The 21,314-nt window shown below is 36.3% G+C and overlaps 2 protein-coding genes across 6 annotated transcripts; one reads left to right on the forward strand and one right to left on the reverse strand.

The window, feature by feature from the left end:
- The first annotated feature begins 1,721 nt into the window (after nucleotides 1-1,721).
- Nucleotides 1,722-2,844, forward strand: inip (ints3 and nabp interacting protein). Of its 2 annotated transcripts, none has more exons than XM_059539010.1 (4): nucleotides 1,722-1,928; nucleotides 2,142-2,238; nucleotides 2,424-2,511; nucleotides 2,600-2,844. In XM_059539010.1, exons 1-4 carry the CDS (start codon nucleotides 1,904-1,906, stop codon nucleotides 2,693-2,695), a joined length of 306 nt encoding a protein of 101 aa, XP_059394993.1. In that variant the 5' UTR covers nucleotides 1,722-1,903; the 3' UTR covers nucleotides 2,696-2,844. The 2 variants fall into 2 exon arrangements, with proteins under 2 accessions (XP_059394993.1, XP_059394992.1); XM_059539009.1 differs by having other exon boundaries at nucleotides 1,725-1,928; nucleotides 2,139-2,238.
- A 2,084-nt stretch (nucleotides 2,845-4,928) lies between these two features.
- On the reverse strand, nucleotides 4,929-20,687 carry LOC132127843 (uncharacterized protein KIAA1958). 4 transcript variants are annotated; one of them, XM_059540010.1, is made up of 6 exons: nucleotides 20,505-20,687; nucleotides 17,329-18,337; nucleotides 13,859-13,906; nucleotides 13,122-13,241; nucleotides 12,709-13,026; nucleotides 11,392-11,688 (listed from the first exon to the last, which is right to left on the reverse strand). In XM_059540010.1, the coding sequence occupies exons 1-6, from the start codon at nucleotides 20,508-20,510 to the stop codon at nucleotides 11,504-11,506; spliced, it is 1,686 nt and encodes a 561-aa protein (XP_059395993.1). In that variant the 5' UTR covers nucleotides 20,511-20,687; the 3' UTR covers nucleotides 11,392-11,503. The 4 variants fall into 4 exon arrangements, with proteins under 4 accessions (XP_059395991.1, XP_059395990.1, XP_059395992.1 ...); XM_059540009.1 differs by lacking the exons at nucleotides 11,392-11,688; nucleotides 12,709-13,026; nucleotides 13,122-13,241; nucleotides 13,859-13,906 and adding exons at nucleotides 7,931-8,701; nucleotides 8,886-9,092; nucleotides 9,226-9,405; XM_059540008.1 differs by lacking the exons at nucleotides 11,392-11,688; nucleotides 12,709-13,026; nucleotides 13,122-13,241; nucleotides 13,859-13,906 and adding an exon at nucleotides 4,929-7,250.
- Nucleotides 20,688-21,314: the final 627 nt, after the last annotated feature.

A 21,314-nucleotide genomic window follows, 5' to 3' on the forward strand; every position in this document is an offset into this window, starting at 1 on the left:
TTCACATGACAGCTCAGATGATTCTTCAGCGTGCTCACTGGAAGTCTGCTTTCTTAAACACGGATTAAACATCAACAGTAGATGCTGCATGTAATCTGCCAAGAATAGTTTTAGTCTGATTTTATTCTGTTTTATTTATATTATCAGACTATGACGGAACTCAATCTTATCTTTCCCAGACTCACAAATATGCTTGTTGAATGCAGCCTTTATTCATCAATAAACAGACCATCACACTGTCATGAAGACATACCATTCTTTGACAGGTTTCTGGTCTGCCCTACATTTCACAGCACATTTTATACTTCACTATTAAACAGCTGGTTAAAGGTTAACACCCTTATGCACCTTGTTATGCCTTAATAACCGTCTTTATCCTCAGGGCTTTTTAATGTAAATATCCTCATAACTAATAGTAAAGATTATTTCGCTGCATGACTGCAAGCGATCTGCTGGACGACTCCTGATTCACATTAATGCATTATTCTTTTTCATCAGGCCTTTTTCATCTTTTCATAAAAACATCATCCAAATAATGCATAGCCTGCAGTATTTTTTGCTATTACTTGTTGTGGAGAAGACATGAGAATGCAGGGTTCCTCACCTGTGCCATCCAAAACTTTAATATCTCCCCGCTTTGGTTGTTGATGGATCATCTTTTATGGTGATGAATGCTGTTTGTATTCCAGACCCTTTCCTCCATTCAATTTCTGACAGATGCAAATGATTTTCAGGTTGTACATTGGCCGAGAAAGAAGATCATGAACAATGAGTTCATGTCATTGTACGTATATATCCATTCAATGTCATCTTGTATAAATGTAAATGTTAGTGCTCCTTTGTACCTTTCTGAAAATTGCCATGTTGTTTTTTTCCACTAATGAAACTCTTCACTAATGTATAAATGTTTTCATATGGTGAGTTGTATTAGGCAGACTTTAGCGTTAGAGACTTTGTTGTTCAGGTTTTTTTTTGTATTTTCTGTTTTTCTCTCTGGTAATACCATGATTGAAACGTATCAGTCAAAATTAAAATCCCTCTGAACTACATTGTAAAGTTTGTCTGGTCCTACTCATTACAGTTATGAAGAAACTTCATTATTTGAACTTGTTTTATTGAAATCACTGTCTGATTTTCATTTGTATGTCAGGTAAGCTTTTAAATAAAGATTTAAATTAAAATAGATTTTGAATAGATTTATGTGTCTCTAACCAATAATATAAAAGCTGCAAAAACTGGTTTATTCTAGAAAATAACAAGTTCAAATAAATTAAATTTCAATATAATAATAATAACAATAAAATTGATTTGCCTTTTGCAGCAGCGAGGAATAGGATGTAATATTCTGAAATATACAATAAATTTGTATATTTATTATGTATATATAAATACAAACACATGCATGTATATATTTAAGAAAAATATGCTGCTTATATATATATATATATACCCTGTACATATATATATATATATATATATATATATATATATATATATATATATATATATATAATATTAAATATAATTATATAAATATATATGTAAATATTTTCAAAATATATACTGAATGTGTGTGTATTTATATATACATAATAAATAAACACAGTACACATAAATATATTATGTAAACACAAACGTTTATTTTGGATGCGATTAATCGTTCGACAGCACTACTTTAAACAAACTCGCCCTGTGGCCCAAACGATCATTCCTCCAGTTCTCCAGGTGGCGCTGTAAGCGAGTAAACAGCTGCCTCAAGCGCTTACCGAAGAACACACGAGAGCTGCTTCATTTATCAGCGGATAGGATAACATGCGTCTGTTTTAGATTACGTTTATTTGTTTGACGCAGATTTGAGAAGTACTAACCACTGTTTCATATCTAGATTAAGAGCATATGTAAAATGGCCTCGAATCCACCTGGACAAGGTAAATACTGTAGCATATCAGATGCCAAAAACAAAGTAAATCCCTAGATATCGCTAACTACTTACACAGTGCGGTTGCACATCAAACATTAAGGAATTAAACTTTAATCAGTCGTTGTGTCCCTCTCGTCCTGTTTCTATTAGATTTGCGAGTTTTCAATTTCACTCGTTACTTATTAACTATTATATGTGTGTGTTTATTTGATCTCAGTAGGATTTCAGAACAAAAACAGGGTTGCTATTCTAGCTGAGCTGGATAAGGAGAAGAGACGTCTGATACAGAGTCAGTCGATGAATAACCCAGGAGCCAGGTACTGCTTTAACAACATGACACTATTATAATATTTATTTATTGTGTATTTCTCAGTGTTCTCTCTCTCTCTAATTAACCATACTCTTAAGTCAGTATCTGTCCTAGCAATAACCAGCTTATTTGCATACTCATAAAAATCCCTACCCTTTGCCATATAAGATGTTTTTCTCTCTTCTTTCCCAGCATCCCCCTCTCTCGACCAGCAGTGAAGGAGTTCAGGGATCAGGCCGAACAGCAGCACATCGCAGCACAGCAGAAAGCAGCTCTACAGGTACCATAAGCTTCATGTTGGGAGTTTCTGTGTTCATCTGTTCTTGATGATGTCCATCAGATCATATTTTTCTCTGGTTTGGTTTCAGCATGCACATGCACACTCATCCGGCTTCTTCATCACTCAGGATTCATCCTTCGGTAACCTTATACTGCCTGTGTTACCCAGACTCGACCCGGAGTAAATCAACATCAGCTACATTGACTGACTTGCTACTCAAAGCTGTAATGTGGTTATGCTAGACTGTTTTCCATTAATGTAGAGGTTTCTGATTTTGAGATTGTTATATACTAGTATTTTTTCAAGATTTTATATAAAAGGTAAAAAACTTGACCATTATCGTGTTTTCATTTTTTGATATATGTGACTGATATATTAATATACAACCCGAATTCCGGAAAAGTTGGGACGTTTTTTTAAATTTTAATAAAATGAAAACTAAAAGACTTTCAAATCACATGAGCCAATATTTTATTCACAATAGAACATAGATAACATAGCAAATGTTTAAACTGAGAAAGTTTACAATTTTATGCACAAAATGAGCTCATTTCAATTTTGATTTCTGCTACAGGTCTCAAAATAGTTGGGACGGGGCATGTTTACCATGGTGTAGCATCTCCTTTTCTTTTCAAAACAGTTTGAAGACGTCTGGGCATTGAGGCTATGAGTTGCTGGAGTTTTGCTGTTGGAATTTGGTCCCATTCTTGCCTTATATAGATTTCCAGCTGCTGAAGAGTTCGTGGTCGTCTTTGACGTATTTTTCGTTTAATGATGCGCCAAATGTTCTCTATAGGTGAAAGATCTGGACTGCAGGCAGGCCAGGTTAGCACCCGGACTCTTCTATGACGAAGCCATGCTGTTGTTATAGCTGCAGTATGTGGTTTTGCATTGTCCTGCTGAAATAAACAAGGCCTTCCCTGAAATAGACGTTGTTTGGATGGAAGCATATGTTGCTCTAAAACCTTTATATACCTTTCAGCATTCACAGAGCCTTCCAAAACATGCAAGCCGCCCATACCGTATACACTTATGCACCCCCATACCATCAGAGATGCTGGCTTTTGAACTGAACGCTGATAACATGCTGGAAGGTCTCCCTCCTCTTTAGCCCGGAGGACACGGCGTCCGTGATTTCCAACAAGAATGTCAAATTTGGACTCGTCTGACCATAAAACACTATTCCACTTTGAAATAGTCCATTTTAAATAAGCCTTGGCCCACAGGACACGACGGCGCTTCTGGACCATGTTCACATATGGCTTCCTTTTTGCATGATAGAGCTTTAGTTGGCATCTGCTGATGGCACGGCGGATTGTGTTTACCGACAGTGGTTTCTGAAAGTAATCCTGGGCCCATTTAGTAATGTCATTGACACAATCATGCCGATGAGTGATGCAGTGTCGTCTGAGAGCCCGAAGACCACGGCATCCAATAAAGGTCTCCGGCCTTGTCCCTTACGCACAGAGATTTCTCCAGTTTCTCTGAATCTTTTGATGATGTTATGCACTGTAGATGATGCGATTTGCAAAGCCTTTGCAATTTGACGTTGAGGAACATTGTTTTTAAAGTTTTCCACAATTTTTTTACGCAGTGTTTCACAGATTGGAGAGCCTCTGCCCATCTTTACTTCTGAGAGACTCTGCTTCTGGTCATTGCAGATCAGGACTAGCTGATTGCTCTGGGCCTCGGACAAGGAGCTGTCGCACATCTCCCCATTTGAGCATGGAGCTATGGAAGCCTGTTCTCTAAGACAAAGCTTTTATAGCTAATCATGTTACAGACCTGATATCAATTAACTTAATTAATCACTAGATGTTCTCCCAGCTGAATCTTTTCAAAACTGCTTGCTTTTTTAGCCATTTGTTGCCCCCGTGCCAACTTTTTTGAGACCTGTAGCAGGCATTAAATTTTAAATGAGCTAATTAAGTGGATAAAAGTGTAAAATTTCTCAGTTTAAACATTTGCTACGTTATCTATGTTCTATTGTGAATAAAATATTGGCTCATGTGATTTAAAATTCCTTTAGTTTTCATTTTATTAAAATTTAAAAAACGTCCCAACTTTTCCGGAATTCGGGTTGTATTTCTGTTGTTATTTTCATTATTTCATAAGTTCATCTAATGACTACAATAGTTTACTAAAGTCAAATCTTTTTCACCATTCCAAAGAATAAGGTCAATAATAAAGCAAAATAACTTGTAATAGTTTATATTTGCAACTAAATGTGTGACTAAGTAGTTAAACATGTTATGTATGTCAAGTAGAATTACGTGGTCCACAAAAATCTTAGTTCTAAATTCTAAAACTGAGCCATGTGAGATTAAAACCCGAATCTGACTTTATTCGCATCACAGGGTTGCTTTATTTATGGTAGTATTAACCATTTTGTTTGTTTTTGTAACCTTAAATAATCCTTGTTGTGTATGTTCTAGAATAAATTCTATAATATCAGGCACATATGTTGAACAGGCACATAACTGTAACATATCTAACACATACAGTATCTAACAATGAACCATTTCTGATAAGTGCTCACTATTGAAGAGAATATCTACATTAACACAGAATATTTCCAAAACGGGAATATATACGAGTAATAGCAGGATTAGTTCCACTACATTCATAAGTTTACAACATATATGGAATAACTGGACTGACAAATTAGCTTCAACATCAAACTCGCAATTGTTGCCATACATCGTAAAAATACTATAACACAAAATTAGCATCCAAATGCCTTAAGATGACTTAATACTGCACTGGATAAAGAACCTTTTGCATTGCACATAAGACAAGTGTAGTTACAATATAATCAAGACAAAAAGAGAACAACATAGTTTCATACACAGAAACAACAATTAAGACTTACCTTAAAGAGCATTGAGACATGAAACATGATGGCCTAAATCAGTCATACAACTGAATTTAAAGCTGCTGTATGTTTTCTAATGATAAATTACTTCCTCCCGTACCATGCAACCATTTGTAGACTGACTTAGGAGTGTAAACACAGTGACTCTGTGGCCCTTTCTTGGTTTATTCAAGCCATACATAAAAAAAGAAATATCCATTAGCATTCCCATTTATCCAAAAGGCATTTGCTCAGCTGGCGCAAGACCTCTGTAAGAATCCACTTTCTTTGAACATGGACACAGACTTTTTTTCTGATCCAATCACTTGAGCTGTGAATGCCTTGTGACTAATAACTCTGGAGCCACTGCAAAATTACACTGAGACATGCTGACAACACTGATTGGCTGATGGCATCACGAGAACATGCATAGTCCCAAGCCCTTCACAAGCGACTATCCTGAGTGACACAAAAGGCAGCAGACTAGGGAGAAATATAAGTTCATTAGAGGCTTGAAGAGCCCTCCAAATTGTCACTTGGCAAATATAAGGTTATCAGAAAACAGATCATTTTAAATGGAAAAAAAATGGCACTTCATGTCCGAAAGTTGGTAACTCCTGGTGTAGGCATCTGTCAACAGTGGCTAACTGAACCTTCCTAATCACCCGAACCTTGGCTGATTGGTTTAAGCTGTCCAAAACATCAACTTCTTGTTCACCAAATGCCATGCATTTGGGTCAGGACTACCTGCTTGTCCAAAAAATGGAAGACAGAAGAAGTGTTTGGGAAACTTGCTTGGAAACAGCAGATCGGTTTGATGCTACTAGTGGCTCAAAAATTACACTTCAGCTTTAAGCAGAGTCAGTAGAGTCAAAAGAACCAGTAATGACAAAGTTGGTGCTGCCAGGATGGGAACTCCCTGACTGAACGGCTTGTTGCCTGAGGTCATTGCAGATCAGGACTAGCTGATTGCTCTGGGCCTCGGACAAGGAGCTGCAACTCTGGTAAACACTGAAATTGGTCTTTCTCCCTGGAATGTTGCCTTTCTCACACATGGTCTTCACCATCTTTGCTAATTTGTTCTTTCCCAGAGCTTGGCAATTGTACCAATGCAGGGCGGCGAGGTTGACCACCGGCTTGATGGAGAGATAAAAGGGGGCATCTTCAAAGAGCATTGCTTGAGGTCTGCGCTGAGCATATTCCTTGTAGTCCTGCACAGGGCAGGTTTGAGGGGCATGTGGGGTAGCATAGATGTGGCACTCAGTTGTGGACCTTCGGTTTCTGGCATTAGGGTCAGTAAAATCCTGGTAGGTCCACTCCAGACACTCTAGTCCTGTTTCTGTGGTGAGCAAACGCACATCTCCCCATTTGAGCATGGAGCTATGGAAGCCTGTACAGTGTCCAAAAGCCTTGGTGTTGTTGAGCCACACCAGGTTAAGCAGACCCTCAGGGTTGAAGCGACTCAGAAGCCCCCGTTTCCTTAGGAGCAATTCATCAGCAAAGGTCAGCTTCATTGACTTGTGGGGTTTGTTGCCTTTGCCTTTGAACTTGAGCTCCAGCTGCTTTTGCTTGAGGGCATCCTGGGATCTCTGGAACTCCCGGTCTCTTGTAATGCTGTAGGCGTAGTGATGCTCCTTCAGATAACGCTCCAGTCCACATTGGTAGTTGGCCAGGCTGTTGGGCTCATACTCCGAGCCATCCCTTTGGCGTGCATCCACGAAGAAGGAGGCCAAGTAGATGTCCAACTCTTGGCAGGGGATGAAGTATATCTCTCTGGTCTCGTTTGGATACTTAGAAAACAGAAAGTCCCGAAAGTTGCGAAGAGCTGTTTGGGTGCTGCGAATGGTCTTCTCATTCTGTTCTCTGTATGCTCTTTCATCCATGTCTGCTGAAATGGAAGAAGGTAGTGTTTTCATATGTAATATGAAACAAAACTTAGAAAACAAAATGGACTTCAGTTAGGGTAGACTGCATATTTAGTTTGACATAACTTTTCCATTCATGTCAAACTAAATATGCAGTCTACCCTTCTGTCTCTCAGTAAAGGATACACATACAGATCAACAATGGTTTAAATCAGTGGTCCCCAACCCTAGTTCTCAGTTACCCTCAACTCTGCACATTTTGTATGTTTCCCTAAACAAGCTCACCTAAATCTACTCATCAGCTCATTGGTAAAGACTCCAAGACCTGAAATGGGTGTGTCAGATAAGAGAGACATCTAAAATGTGTACTGTTGAGGGCACTCCAGGGCCAGGGTTGGGGGCCAAGGGTCTAAGGTAAACATCAAGAACTTTTTGTCCATAAGGTGTTTTTGGAAAGACAAGGTTTTTAAGGGATAACAAGATTTTCAAGGCACAATACATTGAACAGACTGTACCATGTTAAATATAAGAGGACTATCCTGACTATGCTCCATTGCTCAGATTCCATTGGGGTACTGTCCAATCCTTAGGTAAAGATTTCTAATCTCTGACTCTGTATTTGTTGTAGTGGTTGAAGTGTTTGTATTAGTTATTCATTTTCAAAATAATTTTTCCAATAAAATACAGAAGCATCTCAATATTGTGATATTCTGTTTATTACTCACAGTAACAGTCATTGAACCCACTGGTTCATACAATGTAGTGTAACATCATTACGCATTTATTTTTCACAGTCTGCACCTTGACAATCTTATTACGTGACACAAATCTGCTATTCAGAGAGGAAGAGGTGAGCATGCAATCATACAGTCATTAATATCAGTATTACCTATTTACCTAATTTTAACACTGAAACAAATACTGGTCAGGCAAAATGATACTGATACAAGGCATACAAAACAAGTATTTGATTCCATTAATAAGACAAATTGGCAAACAACAACTGATAGAAAGTTTCCAATAAATGTGCTGCCATACATTCCTCACTTTGTGATGGATTATGGCTAAGGACAAAAGAGATCAAGGCCGAAATGTGACTAGAAAATACAAATGTTCTTTTAGAGTGGTCACATGTCCACTGTAAATCAGATAAGGTAAATATTTTATTTGCTGACGATTGGTAGAAGCTCCCCCTTTGCTTTCATGCTTTTAATCTTGGCTTTGATGCTGTCGTCCATGGCCTGTCGGCATCTGACTGCATAGTGGGCCAATGTTTCCTCCTTCTCGTCCCATGGAGGCAGAGCATGGAAGACTTCAGGAGCCGCCAAGCTCAGTTCTGCAATGGCTGCTGTTCTCGAAATGGTATTACGGTCGACGCCAACTCTATCAAAAGCCACTTTCATGGATACGCTACGTCGAAACTCTTGCAGTGCCGCCATATATCGTGCAATCACGCCCACAACATTTTTCACTGAAAAATAGTAACATAATTCTTAAGTGAAACTGTACACACTGGGACAAAATTTAACTTGAGCGAAAATCAAAATCTAGCATTAATACTCATTAATAATGAATTTAGCAAATCCCAGTTTATCTACTGAGCCCATCTAAAATAGCTAGACTTTGGATCCCAATCCCCGTTTTACAGTACTTACTTCGTACACGTGTGTTCTCGCCGTCTCTGCTTCTCTTTGATGAAATCTTGATGGTCCTCTGCCTGTCCAGTGGATGCAACTCCACTTCCTCAAAAGAGTCAAAGAGGGCTGGTGGGTCAAACACAGCGCCCTCTTCAGGAATGGAGGCGATAATCTGATGTGAGCTTCCTGACTCCATTTGACTTGATGAAAGTGTCCTTCTTTTATCTACCAATCGAAGAAAACAGACATTCCTTATCCAAATTACAACCTGCATTCTGATCTCCATGCTTTTATTCATATCATAAAATCTAGGTATTATCCAGAAATGGAATATGATGGGTTTATAAGGAATAGTCACCTGGTCGTAGCTGGTCTTGCAGGAAGTCACAGATGAGCTCAGCCTTCTTGGTGAGTTCCTGTTGCAGAAGCTCTTTGTCTTGCTTCAGGCTGCTGATGGTTTCACCCATCAACTCATTTTTGCTTCTCTCAGCCTGCAGTAGTGCTTTCAGTCTCTCTATTTCATACACAGCTGGAGAAACTGTTTGAAATAGAAACAGAGCTTTACCTCAGGAGGTCCTTCTACCTCTGGAAAGGTATATCTAAATGTAATTTTTGTGCGCTAATCTGAAATTTGCTAAAAAAATAAATAAATACTTAACAGAAAACAAAGAAATACGTGGCTAGTGGTAAACATTTAGGCCTGCCATCTGATTTAAACAATTGAATTAATTACAAGACATTTTGATTTATTATCCAAATTAATCACTATTAACTACATACGGTATATCTACAGCAATCTGTGGTTTACAGGACATTCTTCTATTCAATTTGTAATGTTAATCTTATTTGTTTCATGTGCATCTTACAGATTTTTTAGCGTCTTACATCATGATTGTTGTTGTTTTTTGCAACTTGACTTTACTGCACTGTAGCAGTAAGTCAGTACGCACTATTTTGGCAAATTTGTATTGCATATTTCTTTACTTTTGTTTCTATCACAACACACAGATCTACATGCTTAGTGTGAATAATGTAAAAAAGTATCTATTTTTGCTACTTCTACCATGAGTATTCAAATAAATTATAAATATAAATTACATTGTTGCTCTTTTGTTAGTTTTGACTGCTTTTATTGTCCTCATTTGTTAGTCGCTTGGGATAAAAGCGTCTGCTAAATGTAAACGTAAATTAATTTAAAATATTAAAAATTAAAAAAAAATATTTATTTTATTTAATTTTAATGCCATCAAATAACTGATGCAAACTAGCAAAAGCCAAATTAAAATAAAACAAAATACATTGAATTAAGAAGCAGTCACTAAAAGACTCCCTTATATGCCATATGCAAAAAAGCCGATTAATCAGAGCAATTGATTCAAAGGCAAAAACAGATCAGGGACAACATTTGGTCATTGATTTTATTGTAACACATCAGAAAAATGACAAATAAGACCACTTAAGACACACCAGGATGATGGAGCATTTACACACTTGAAAATAAACATCAGGTTTGTATAAGTGCTAAAATAAGGTCAAGTTCAGCATCAGTGTGAAGGTACAAAACAAGACACTTTTATTCCCGGTCAGGTGAAGACTTCCCATCCATTATGAAAAGACTCTTCTTTCATAACCATAATAAATGCTAATGTCATTTTTTTTCTCTTTACATTAAACACTTGTGGACAACATGATATACCAACCTAGTTTTTTTTTTTATTGTAAGAAACATAATACTGACTAGCTGAGCCTTCCAATGTTTTAAAGTCTCCTTTACTAATGCCATCCAAAGAAGTCCAGGAAATATTGTAAATGTGCGAGCCCTTGAGTGATGTTTTTATTACACACTCATTGCAACACCTCACAGTAAGAAATTCTGAAATATTAAGAATGAACAGTTGTTGTTAATTGTCTGAATGTTTATACCGAATAATCTCTCGCAGTCTCTCATTTTATATGCTGTTAAATGCTGATTGGTCTACATGAAATCACTTAGGTAAAAATTACAAATGCAATACAAAAAAGAGCAGAGTAATAAAACTTTGTTGGATGCTTATATCTAAAAACTCAATTTTTCTGTGGAAAAATCGATGCTATTGTCAAATAGTGTGATGCTGCTTGATAAAACAGATCATTTCATGAAACCAGCAGAGGAAAAAATTAAGATAAAACAATCAAATACAGTTTAAGCTGGTTTCGATATAGTGATAATTCAAATTTTTATATTTAAAGATATTGGATATGAGTAAAAATCATCAGAATGGTTTGACAAAGCTCAAAATATCTTGTCTTGATTGTTACAATGCTACATGACTTAAAGCACTAGACTTATCTAAAGGTTTAAATGGTTATAAACAGGTTTCTGTTGACTAAACAAGTCAATAGTCAGTAACGATCACAGTATAGATAATGTTGGTTTTGTTGAAATGAATGGAATAGAAAAAGTTCATGTGTCTGACCGTGAATCATTCATCTTTTAATGCTGTTGCTAAACTGAATCAACTTTAAACGATTCCAGACTGAATCGTTCATGTCCTAGACACAGCTTTCATTCAACCGCTGGCCAAAACACGGTTTCATTTTCATTTCATTTATAATAATAGCATTTGTCTGTGAATGGAAATTTTTGGGATCAGCAGTTACATATAGGAAGGGTCATTTTTGCCTGAAGATTGTTCGTCACAAAAAATAAAGGACTCTTGGGAAGTTTCTTGCTTCTTTTTTTGACCGATTCGAAGCCTGCATTTATTAATACAGGCCTTCTTCAGTTTAGACGATTCCACAGGTGTCCATCCGTCTATAGTAGAACAACGCAAAACATATGCTGCAAAAAAAAAAGAAAAAGGAAAATTACATTTGAATGAACAATATTTTAGGGAAAACAACACAACAGTGAGTGAAGGCTTTGAGACCAACTCAAAAGGTCACATGATTGGTCTTTGAAATATAAAGAATATTCACAAAATGAACTACGTGAAATGATTGAATGCACTTTTATTAAAATGTAAATAATCTTAAAGTAATATCTGAATAGTGTCTGATTTAAAGAGAAATCTATGTTGAAGTTGTATCAGTTCTGTGAATCAGTCAGTTTCAATGAATTGATTCAAACTTTGACTCAATGATTCATTTGTATCATCACTCAAAAAATATTGTATTTCTCAATGTTGCAATAAAATATATATATACTGGTCATTGCTATTATTGCTATATTGTTATATCAGCGCAGTTAAATATATATTAAAAAATCTTTATTTAGTGAAAAACGGCATTGTTTTGGTCTATAACATTTTAAATCTACCTGATGGTTCTGAAAAAACAAAAAGACCAAATTTTATCCATTTAGAGTGTAAATTTAAAGATATCAGCGAAAAATCAGCAGAAGGCTGATCGATAACATTTTGTTAATTCTTGGGAGAAGTCTCTTCTGCTCACAAAGGCTGCATTTATTTTAGCAAAAATACAGTTAAATCAGTGATGTTGTGAAATATTATTACAATTTAAAAGAACTGTTTTCCATTTGAATACATTTAGAAATGTATTTGATTCCTGTGATGTAAAGCTGAATTTTCAGCATCATTACTCCACTCTTCAGTGTCACATGATCCTCCAGAAATCATAATAATATGATGATTTTCTGCTCATTTCTTATTATCATTGATAATGAAACTGATATTAATATTTGTAGTAGTATTGTCATTGATATTAACATTTTTGTGGAAAGTACAACAGGGTTCTTTGATGAATCGAAGCAATGTACCATTGCACAAAAAAAGCAAAAAAAAAGTGATAAATCATCCTGAGGTTATCAGTAAAAGCTGGCTGTCCCGTTTCAAATACTCACACATAATCCCATCCACTCTTCTTCTGTCCAAGATCTTTTTCCCATCAGGGACTTTCCCCCTCTTCCCAAAAGCGACGGCTCCGTTCAGATCCTCCTCACTGAAGAAGTGCTCGAACAGCAGGTGGAAGAGTCTCATGCTGTCCTGCCGGGACTCCTGCAGCATGGACGCCAGCTTGTAGTGCGGCAGGTAGAGTCCGCTCCCCGGAAACAGCTCCTGCTCCCCGAGCCGGGCCGGACTGGACAGAGGCATCTGCGTCCGCTCGTGAAACACCAGGATCCGATCAATGACCGTCTGCAGGTTTTGTAGAGTTATCGTATCTGCGTAGATCACGAGACATGCATTAAAAAGAGTTCCCCTGCCGAAACTGACACAGTTGAGATTCTCCAAAATGTGCATCGGACTGCTAGCTCACCTATGCCTGTTATAAACTCTTCCAGGTGTTTTCTCTCTTCAAAATACCTCTCATTGTTTGGACTGAGATCTGACGGGCAGAACTGCTCTTCTGAACTGTGTGCAGCTGGAATCAGATGCTCTGTAATACATCAAATGAGCGTTTTAGGAGCTTTAATAGAGGATGAACTCTTCTGTCCCGACCAATCAGCAGGCAGGGACCAGATCACAACACACCTCAAACAAAATGCTTTTCCCACACAACATCACAGGAAAGGACTGGTCTGTATTGAGTCCACAGACAATAAAGCCTTTTTCAGCAGAAAGATTTTATTTTATTTGCCATGATGCAAAGTTTGCTCCAAATTCATTTGCCTCATGCAAATTCATCCATTATAGAAATAAATACAGAGGATAATTTCGACTAGCGCACCACAGCACAGCTGCAGTGTTAAGGAGAAGATCACAAAACCTGTCCATTTTATTGCAAGCAAAAACATCAGTGACTGTTAAGATTGTTTGCATTCTGACATTAATATATATATAAATATATATATATATATGTAAATAAAATGTAATTAAATTGCAGTAACAAGAATATGTCTTTGTAACACCTTAAAAAATGTGCATGCAAAAAAAAGTGTTTCTTAAGGTAAATATAAGCAGGATAGGTTATTGACAGGTTTTGTGAGATTTACCAATTCATATAAAACTGCAATATTTTTAGAGCTTAATTTCTTGCACAAAAAAAAAACTAACCATGGAGGGCTTTCAAAATCACAGCGTAATCCATCTTCTCCTGTGAACCTGTAAACAGAATACAATTATAGTTTGTCCATGATAAAGAGATCTTAATAGTATCTTTTAAGCGTCTCAATGCATGCTTATGATAAAACACATAATCATATGACATTTTAATGACATTAAATCTACTGACATCCATTTTCCTCTCAATAAAGAGAGAAGGTGTCAAGAAAACTCACCTGTTTTTTTTGTTCGGTTTATTTGGAGTTAAAGCAATAACAGCCTCATCATCCATTTCCATCTTGACTGAAATGTCAAATATCCCCAGAGTCTCTTGGGAAAACAGCTTAATGCCTTATTGCAGAATGGGAGAGGACGGCATCTCATTAACTAGCGTACCCAGACTAAATAACTGCCTGTGTCATAGGGAGTTTATTCATGACATGAAGAGAGAGACGCTCACTTCCCAGGAAACAGAATTTTAGCATGAAAAAGTAATCATAATTAAGCACAAGTCTAGAATTAATGGAAAAAATTTAAACCACAATGTAAAAGATATTTTATATAAATATATATATATATATATATATTACCAGGCCCTCTCTTGACGCAACTGTTCGAAGAGATAATGCAATGAAAAAAAGAAATTGCATTGCACATATGAGAAAGTCACATCTGCTTTTGATTTCTTTGTTTCATCTGTTTTAAGGCGTAAGGCCTCTCAGCTGGAGGCCCCGGAAAAATAACGTTCAACCAACTTGAATAAAATGAGGAAAACTTTTGCATTACTTTGTTATGAAATCAAACATTTGCAGCAAAAAAAAAGATTTATTTTTTAAATTCTTTTTTTTTAAATGGAGTCCTATGGACGAATGACATTACAGAAGAACATGGCCTAAATCAGTTTCTAATGTGTCTGTGTCAGTCTGGATCTGGATACATCCAGTTATGGCCGATGCAAATGTTGAATTTGAAAGGTTTATATTCACTGAACATAGTTCTAAATGCGACACTTTAGTTTTTGCCCCTATTTTTCATGAGCTGAACTCAAAGATCTGAGACTTTTTCTGTGTACACAAAAGGCCTATTTCACAATAATCCACACCACTCCAGTCCGTCAGTTAATGCATTGAGAAGCCAAAAGCTGCATGTTTGTAAAAAACAGATCTATCCAGTCATTTTAACTTCAGACTGTTACTTTTGGTCTCTGGCCAAAATATGAGTTCATTCTTCATAATAACGCTTTCTCCAGTGAAAATGCCCATCCCATGTTGTGTCTCACATCAGAATCCACCCACATATTTGTTAAGAACTGTTTAGATCTGTTTTGGCTTGCAAATAGTGTTTGATCTATGGATATTTCTTTCCTGATTCAGACGAGATATTTTTTTTTCACTGGTGGAAGCAATATTTTGGATAAAGGACTTGAATTTTAGGAATAGTTTGAAGTTAAAATGGATTTATTTCTTACAAACACACAGCTTTTCTCTTCACGAGACATGAACTGATGGACTGGAGTGGTGTGGATTACTTGTGGATTATTGTGATGTTTTTATCAGCTGTTTGGACTCTCATTCTGATGGCACCCATTCACTGCAGAGCATCCATTGGTGAACAAATGATGTAACGCTACATTTCTCCAAATCTGATGAAGAAACAAACTCATCTACATCTTGGATAGCCCGGGAGTGAGTACATTTCATTACATTTCAGTTTTTAATGAACTGTTCCTTTTAAAGAAAACATTTAGGCAAATGCAAATGCTCTCTCCAAACTCAAATCATTGCTTGAGTGCAGCATTCTTCATTTTTGCCAGGTTTGAATCCCTTCTGAGGTTTAAGAAACGCCCAGTCTGTTTCATGTCCATTGTGTAGTGTTGGGTTACACTTCTGCGGTGTAATAAATCTAATTCATGGCATTGACTGAGATGACGTCATAAATATAATTAAGATCAATATGAGGCAGCTCACAGCACTCACACAAACACATGCAGAATACATTAACCTTCTGTGTTTGTCTGCTATTTCTATGTACTGTAAGTACATCATAAGTATGGATTTTTTTGTTCAGGCTATTTAATTCAGTTAAAATGATTCGATTTGCATTTAGTGTCTGATTGCTGTTAGGCACAAAAGTGCCTGGCATGATTAAATAATCATGCAGAAGCATTCAATTTGCATTCAGCAATGTTCAAAGCAAGCTGAATGTACATTTCATGAGGCATCAGCATTGCCTCTGAAGCTCTGAACAACTGAGCAATGTAGGTTTTCATTTATTCTATTATTTATAGCACCTTATGTTCGCTCTGAGATCATTAAAAGGTTTTATGTTCCTTTCACGCAAACAAAGGCTCAACAGACAAAAAGACATATACATTAATTCAAATACTATATAGTCACTCCAACCAGTAATATATATCTTTGCATTAGATAACAAAATATTGATCCAAGACTCATTATCTCAAAAGACAATGGACAAGCATGCCTTTCAAGCAAAAAATGAAATGACAATTATATATATATATATATATATATATAAACTATAATTAAGAGTATGACAAATAAGAGTGTCCAAGATAAAGAAGAAAAGAATCCTTTTGTGCAAAACTATTTTATGTTCTTAGAAACGTACTCTGTGTATTCATGCTGGTTTTATACGTTTATTTTTTATTATTATTTTTGAGTGTTTATACTCTCTCTTTCTCTCTCTCTATATATTTCTATATCTAAATCAGGTAGATATATTTAATGCCTGGTCTAATAAAGTCAAAAATTAAACCTAATATATAAAGTATTAAAGTATAAAAAAAAAATAACACAAAGTATTTGTGAGCGTCTTAAAATTATTTTCAAATACCATGTGACTTTGTTGCAGTATTGTTATTGTTAACTAAAACTATGAAAAATAAATATTTTTCATTAACTGAAATAAAGTTGAAATATAAACAAAAACTTAAACTTTAAAAAAACAAGAATTAGACATGTTGCCTTTACAAGATAAATTAATAAATAAATTAAAGCTGAATAGAAATATTAAAAAGAAAGGACAAAACAAAATCACTTAACTGTGTTAAACAAGAAAATCTAAAATTATATAAAAATACCTAAATAAATAGGAAATATGAATAAATACTCTAATAAAAAATAAATAAACAAAGCTACAATAACACAATTTTGTTGGTCATGCCAAACTTTGATTTTGTAGAGAAAAATGTTCCAAACATTAAGTGTAGCAGTTAAAAAAAAATTTCTTCTAAGAAATAATAAAAGATTATGCCAATTAATATTTTAATTAATAACAGTTTTAAATAAAATAGCGACAGGCTACTACAACAACAACAAAAAAAGACCAATTTGTTAAAAGTAACTCCAAAAAGTGAGGTTTGGAGAAAATCTTGCTGATGTCGCATGCGTGTAATATTGTGTTATCCAATGCAACGATATTCAGAGATGTTCTCATCACAGACTCCAGATAAGGCTCTTTACCTGAGTTGTCCGCTCGAGCTTCTGTATTAAGTGTTTGTGCTGCTAGAAGATCCATCTCAGGGTTCACACCCATAGAAGCCTCTCCGTAAGACAAAGAAGGCCTGGGATACTCGTCCCTGTGCAGCACCCCCATAGCGTCAATCCTTCCCGAATGGGGCAAGCTGGCCAAACTCTGACTGCAAGCTGGGTTCGAGTTCACCTGCATTTTGTTCTGGGTCACGTGGAACGGTGCACGCAGGAGTTTGATCATAGACGAAGGGGAGCCATCCAGCGGAGACGAGGACACCATCATGGAGTCCCCGTCTACTGAGGAAGGCTTCTGGGACATCGAAGACCTGGATGATGGGGTGGTCTGGACGTTGGGTTTGGGTGACTGTGTAGTGAGCTTCACATCCGAGCTGCTGGGCATCTGAGGGTTGGCCACACTGTAATAGTCTTCGCCTCTCTCCTGTTTGATTTTCTTCAACGCCAGGTCAGTGCTGTCCTCAGCTCCCGATCTTTTCCTGGGCGTGATATTTGAGGCATGATTGAAGTCGGAGTCGCCGTCTTCGTCGGTGGCCGAGGACTCGCAGACGATGTCGTACAGGTGGCTGTTGTACTCCTCGCCGTTGTCGTCCATCTCAGACGGCTCGCTGCAGTTAGAGATGTCGCAGGAGTCGTGGATCTGACTGGGATCGCCCTTGTTTTTGGTGGCGCTGCCGAGGAAGCGCTCTGAGGTGTTCTGCATGACGGAGACCGCCTGGATCATGCTGTCCGTGTTGATGCTTCGGCTTTCTAGGTTGCGTTCCTTGTTAGTCTTTTTGCAGGTGGTGTTAAGGGGCCAGTGGTAGGCGTGCCCCGCGCTGCATCCCCACAGGGCCGTGAGGGTCCCGTGAGAGCCCTCGTTCAGCATGTGTTTGAGGTTGGGGATCAAGGTGCAGATCGTCCCGTGACTGTGGGCCCATTTGACCAGTTTAGCCAGACTGTCAGAGGAAGTGTGCAAGCAGTCCTCCATGTTGAGCCTCCTCCCCTGAGATGACAAAATGTATTCGTTTTTCAATACATTTTCAATAAAGTTTTCAGATTCTGCAAAATGTTAATTATTTTACCAAAATAAGAGGGATCATACATGTTGTTGTTTATCTAGTACTGACCTGAATAAGATATTTCACATAAAAGATGTTTACATAAAGCCCACGAGAGAAAATAACAGCTGGATTTATAAAAATGATCCAGTTCAAAAGTTTGCATGATTTAATACTGTGTTGTTACCTGAACGGTCCACAGCTGTGTTTTTTTTATTGGTGTTGTTCATGAGTCCCTTGTTTGTCCTGAACAGTTAAACTGCCTGCTGTTCTTCAGAAAAATCCCTCAGCTCCCACAAATTCTTTGCTTTTCCAGCATTTTCGTGTTTTTGAATCCTTTCAAACAATGACTATATGATTTTGAGATCCATCATTTTACACAGATTCTGAAAGGGGGATGTAAACTTTTGACCTCAACTGTACTCAGTCAACATGAAATGGCATTAAGATGCATTAAGAAAACAGATGGAACGAATTTCCATTTTGTGCCAACTTTACAGAAAAAGGTCGACAAAAAATTAGGTATTTGTAAAAAAAAAAATTCAATTCAACTTTTTACTTACATTTTTGAAAATGTTAGGCTGACAATATAATTTTAAGAAAAAAGCTAAATAAATTTTTTTTTACAGATAAACACTTATAAACCATATAAACCATGGATTATGATATCAGTCTACTCATTTACAATGAAGTGCAGTGACATTACGGAATGATAAAATGATTAATCATTAATTTTTCAATACAAATGTTTATTATTATTACTTTTATTATTTTGGCTTATAATAAACTTATAGTCATCATGAAGTGGCAGCTGAAACCAATTTTACTGACATAATGTTTACAATAACATCAAGATGCATTAGGAAAAAACAACAACTTTATTTAGAATTTTAATGCCGATTTTAAATAAAAGGTTGGCATAAATCAGTATTTTTGTTAAATTTTAAATTCTAATTTCACTTTTATCTTAAATTGTTAAGATAATAGTTAGTGATAATTGTCATTAGTTGTCACAAAGCAAATATACGCCTAGTATTTTTTTAAATAAAATAAAAATAATACTAATAATTTCGGCCAGGACTTGATTTTACCAACAAAATGAGAGCACCAAATGTGTCCTTAGTAAGCAAGTAAAAAGCCTCAAATTTCTAAGCGATCCAATTTAAAGTATTTTGATTTAATAAACAACAGGGTTCAATGATCAAACAACTACTTCATAAAGGGGTTTTGCTTCCAATGATTGGATGAAGGTAGATCTCTGAAGGTAAGTTAAAGAGGACTAAATGACTTGGGAACATTTTTTCAAGTGGAGAAGTGTTTAATTGGAATTATATTATGATATATTAATTATGTTATTATAATATCTTATAATAAAAAATAAGTATAAATTGTTCACAACAGCATCAAGATGCATTTAAAATACAGATTGGGTGAATTTCCATTATCGACATTAATTCAAGATTTTAATGAAATTTTTCAAATCAAATTTGACTTTGGTCTTAAATTTTTCGGTTAATAATAATATTAAAAAACTAAATCTTTTAAAATAAAAATGTAAAGGTTAGCTCTTATGAATATCAACATCTCAGATTGAAATGCTTGTATCAGTGCGATCGGCTAGTCATTTACAACACATTCTGGTACAGTGATGCATGTTGATATACAACTAATAATTAATAATTATACTGTATTCTAAAGCACTTCAGATATGGCATTTTTTCACACAAGTTTAAAAAACAAAACAAAACATGGAATTTCTAAAGTAAAGTTACTGTTGTTATTATTATTGTTGTTGTTTTATTAGTCGAATAAGCTGAAGACACACCCCTGTCATCCACATCGCCGCCCACAGCCATTGTTTTACTACATTATTCTGTTCTCTTCAGTTATGAGACACATAAAGCGCTGATATCTGGCGCTTATCTTCCAAACAGCGCGACTCTGTCTGAAACGCTAGCGAGCCGCGACTCTGCTCTTCACAGACGCGTTTATAACGGGGACGTTACAAAACTGTCGTCCCTACAGACAGCTACATCGGTGTTGACACAGAGTCCACGAGTCTGATGATCTGCATCAACACAAAGAGCCCAAATCATCATCCTGTAACGTTACCTTCATACGGAGAATCAGCTCCGGTGTCCGCTCACGCGCGGTGCTCGCTGCCTCTTTGTTCGATATCAAGCATCATTTGTCACTGCAAACCCCTCAGTTGTCCGCGGTTCTTCTACATTTGACAGTATTTTATACAAAAGCCATTAATTTTGCTTTTAATGGACGTTCAGAGGGTACTTCCGCAATCACCGGAAGTACGTGTACGAGATATATGATATGGCAATATGCAAGTATGAAATTCATATTTTATGTATTACACAACCATGCATGACAGAACGGAATATTTCCGTCAAAACATCCATTTGCATTTACAATTATAACTATACTCGTGGCAAAAAAACACCTTTATATAGGAATGTTAACCTAATGTCTATGTGCACAAAGACTAGAAATAAATGCACGTGTTAAAATACTTTTGTTGTGTTAGTTGCAAAGATGTTTAATGAAAAAAGTGTTTTTGTTAGCGAAAGCCAAGCCAAAATGCATTTTACTATATAGGATCATACAATTTTAGAGCATCAGATGCCTGTTCTGACAAATATTAGCTTCCTACCGAAGCAGAAAATCAAAGCAAAGAAATTTCATGTTCTTTTTTTTGTTTTTGTACTTTCTAAAGTAATTTTCAAGAAGGAAGGAAACTAAATATATAAGCATCGAGTTTTAGGAGTTAGACCTCCATCCCTTAAACAATACTACAATTATTATAGTAAAACATGTCACAAAAAAAAAAAAAAATGACGAGAAGATTGTGAAAGCTGCTCACACCGTTTGAATGAGCTCCTATAATAATGTGGTTAAATCCTAAAACAT

This window comes from Carassius carassius, chromosome 45, assembly GCF_963082965.1.
Source record: "Carassius carassius chromosome 45, fCarCar2.1, whole genome shotgun sequence".
In the NCBI taxonomy this organism is placed as follows: Eukaryota; Metazoa; Chordata; class Actinopteri; order Cypriniformes; family Cyprinidae; genus Carassius; species Carassius carassius.

Bases quoted from the DNA above. Each gene is read 5' to 3' on its own strand.
- inip (XM_059539009.1), top strand. From the start codon at position 1,904: ATGGCCTCGAATCCACCTGGACAAG. The intron at 2,239-2,423 runs GTACTGCTTTAA...CTTCTTTCCCAG, and splicing joins ATGAATAACCCAGGAGCCAG to CATCCCCCTCTCTCGACCAG. The intron at 2,512-2,599 runs GTACCATAAGCT...GTTTGGTTTCAG, and splicing joins AGCAGAAAGCAGCTCTACAG to CATGCACATGCACACTCATC.
- LOC132127843 (XM_059540007.1), bottom strand. The intron at 7,254-17,328 runs GTAAAGAGCCTT...CTTCCATTTCAG, and splicing joins AGCTCGAGCGGACAACTCAG to CAGACATGGATGAAAGAGCA.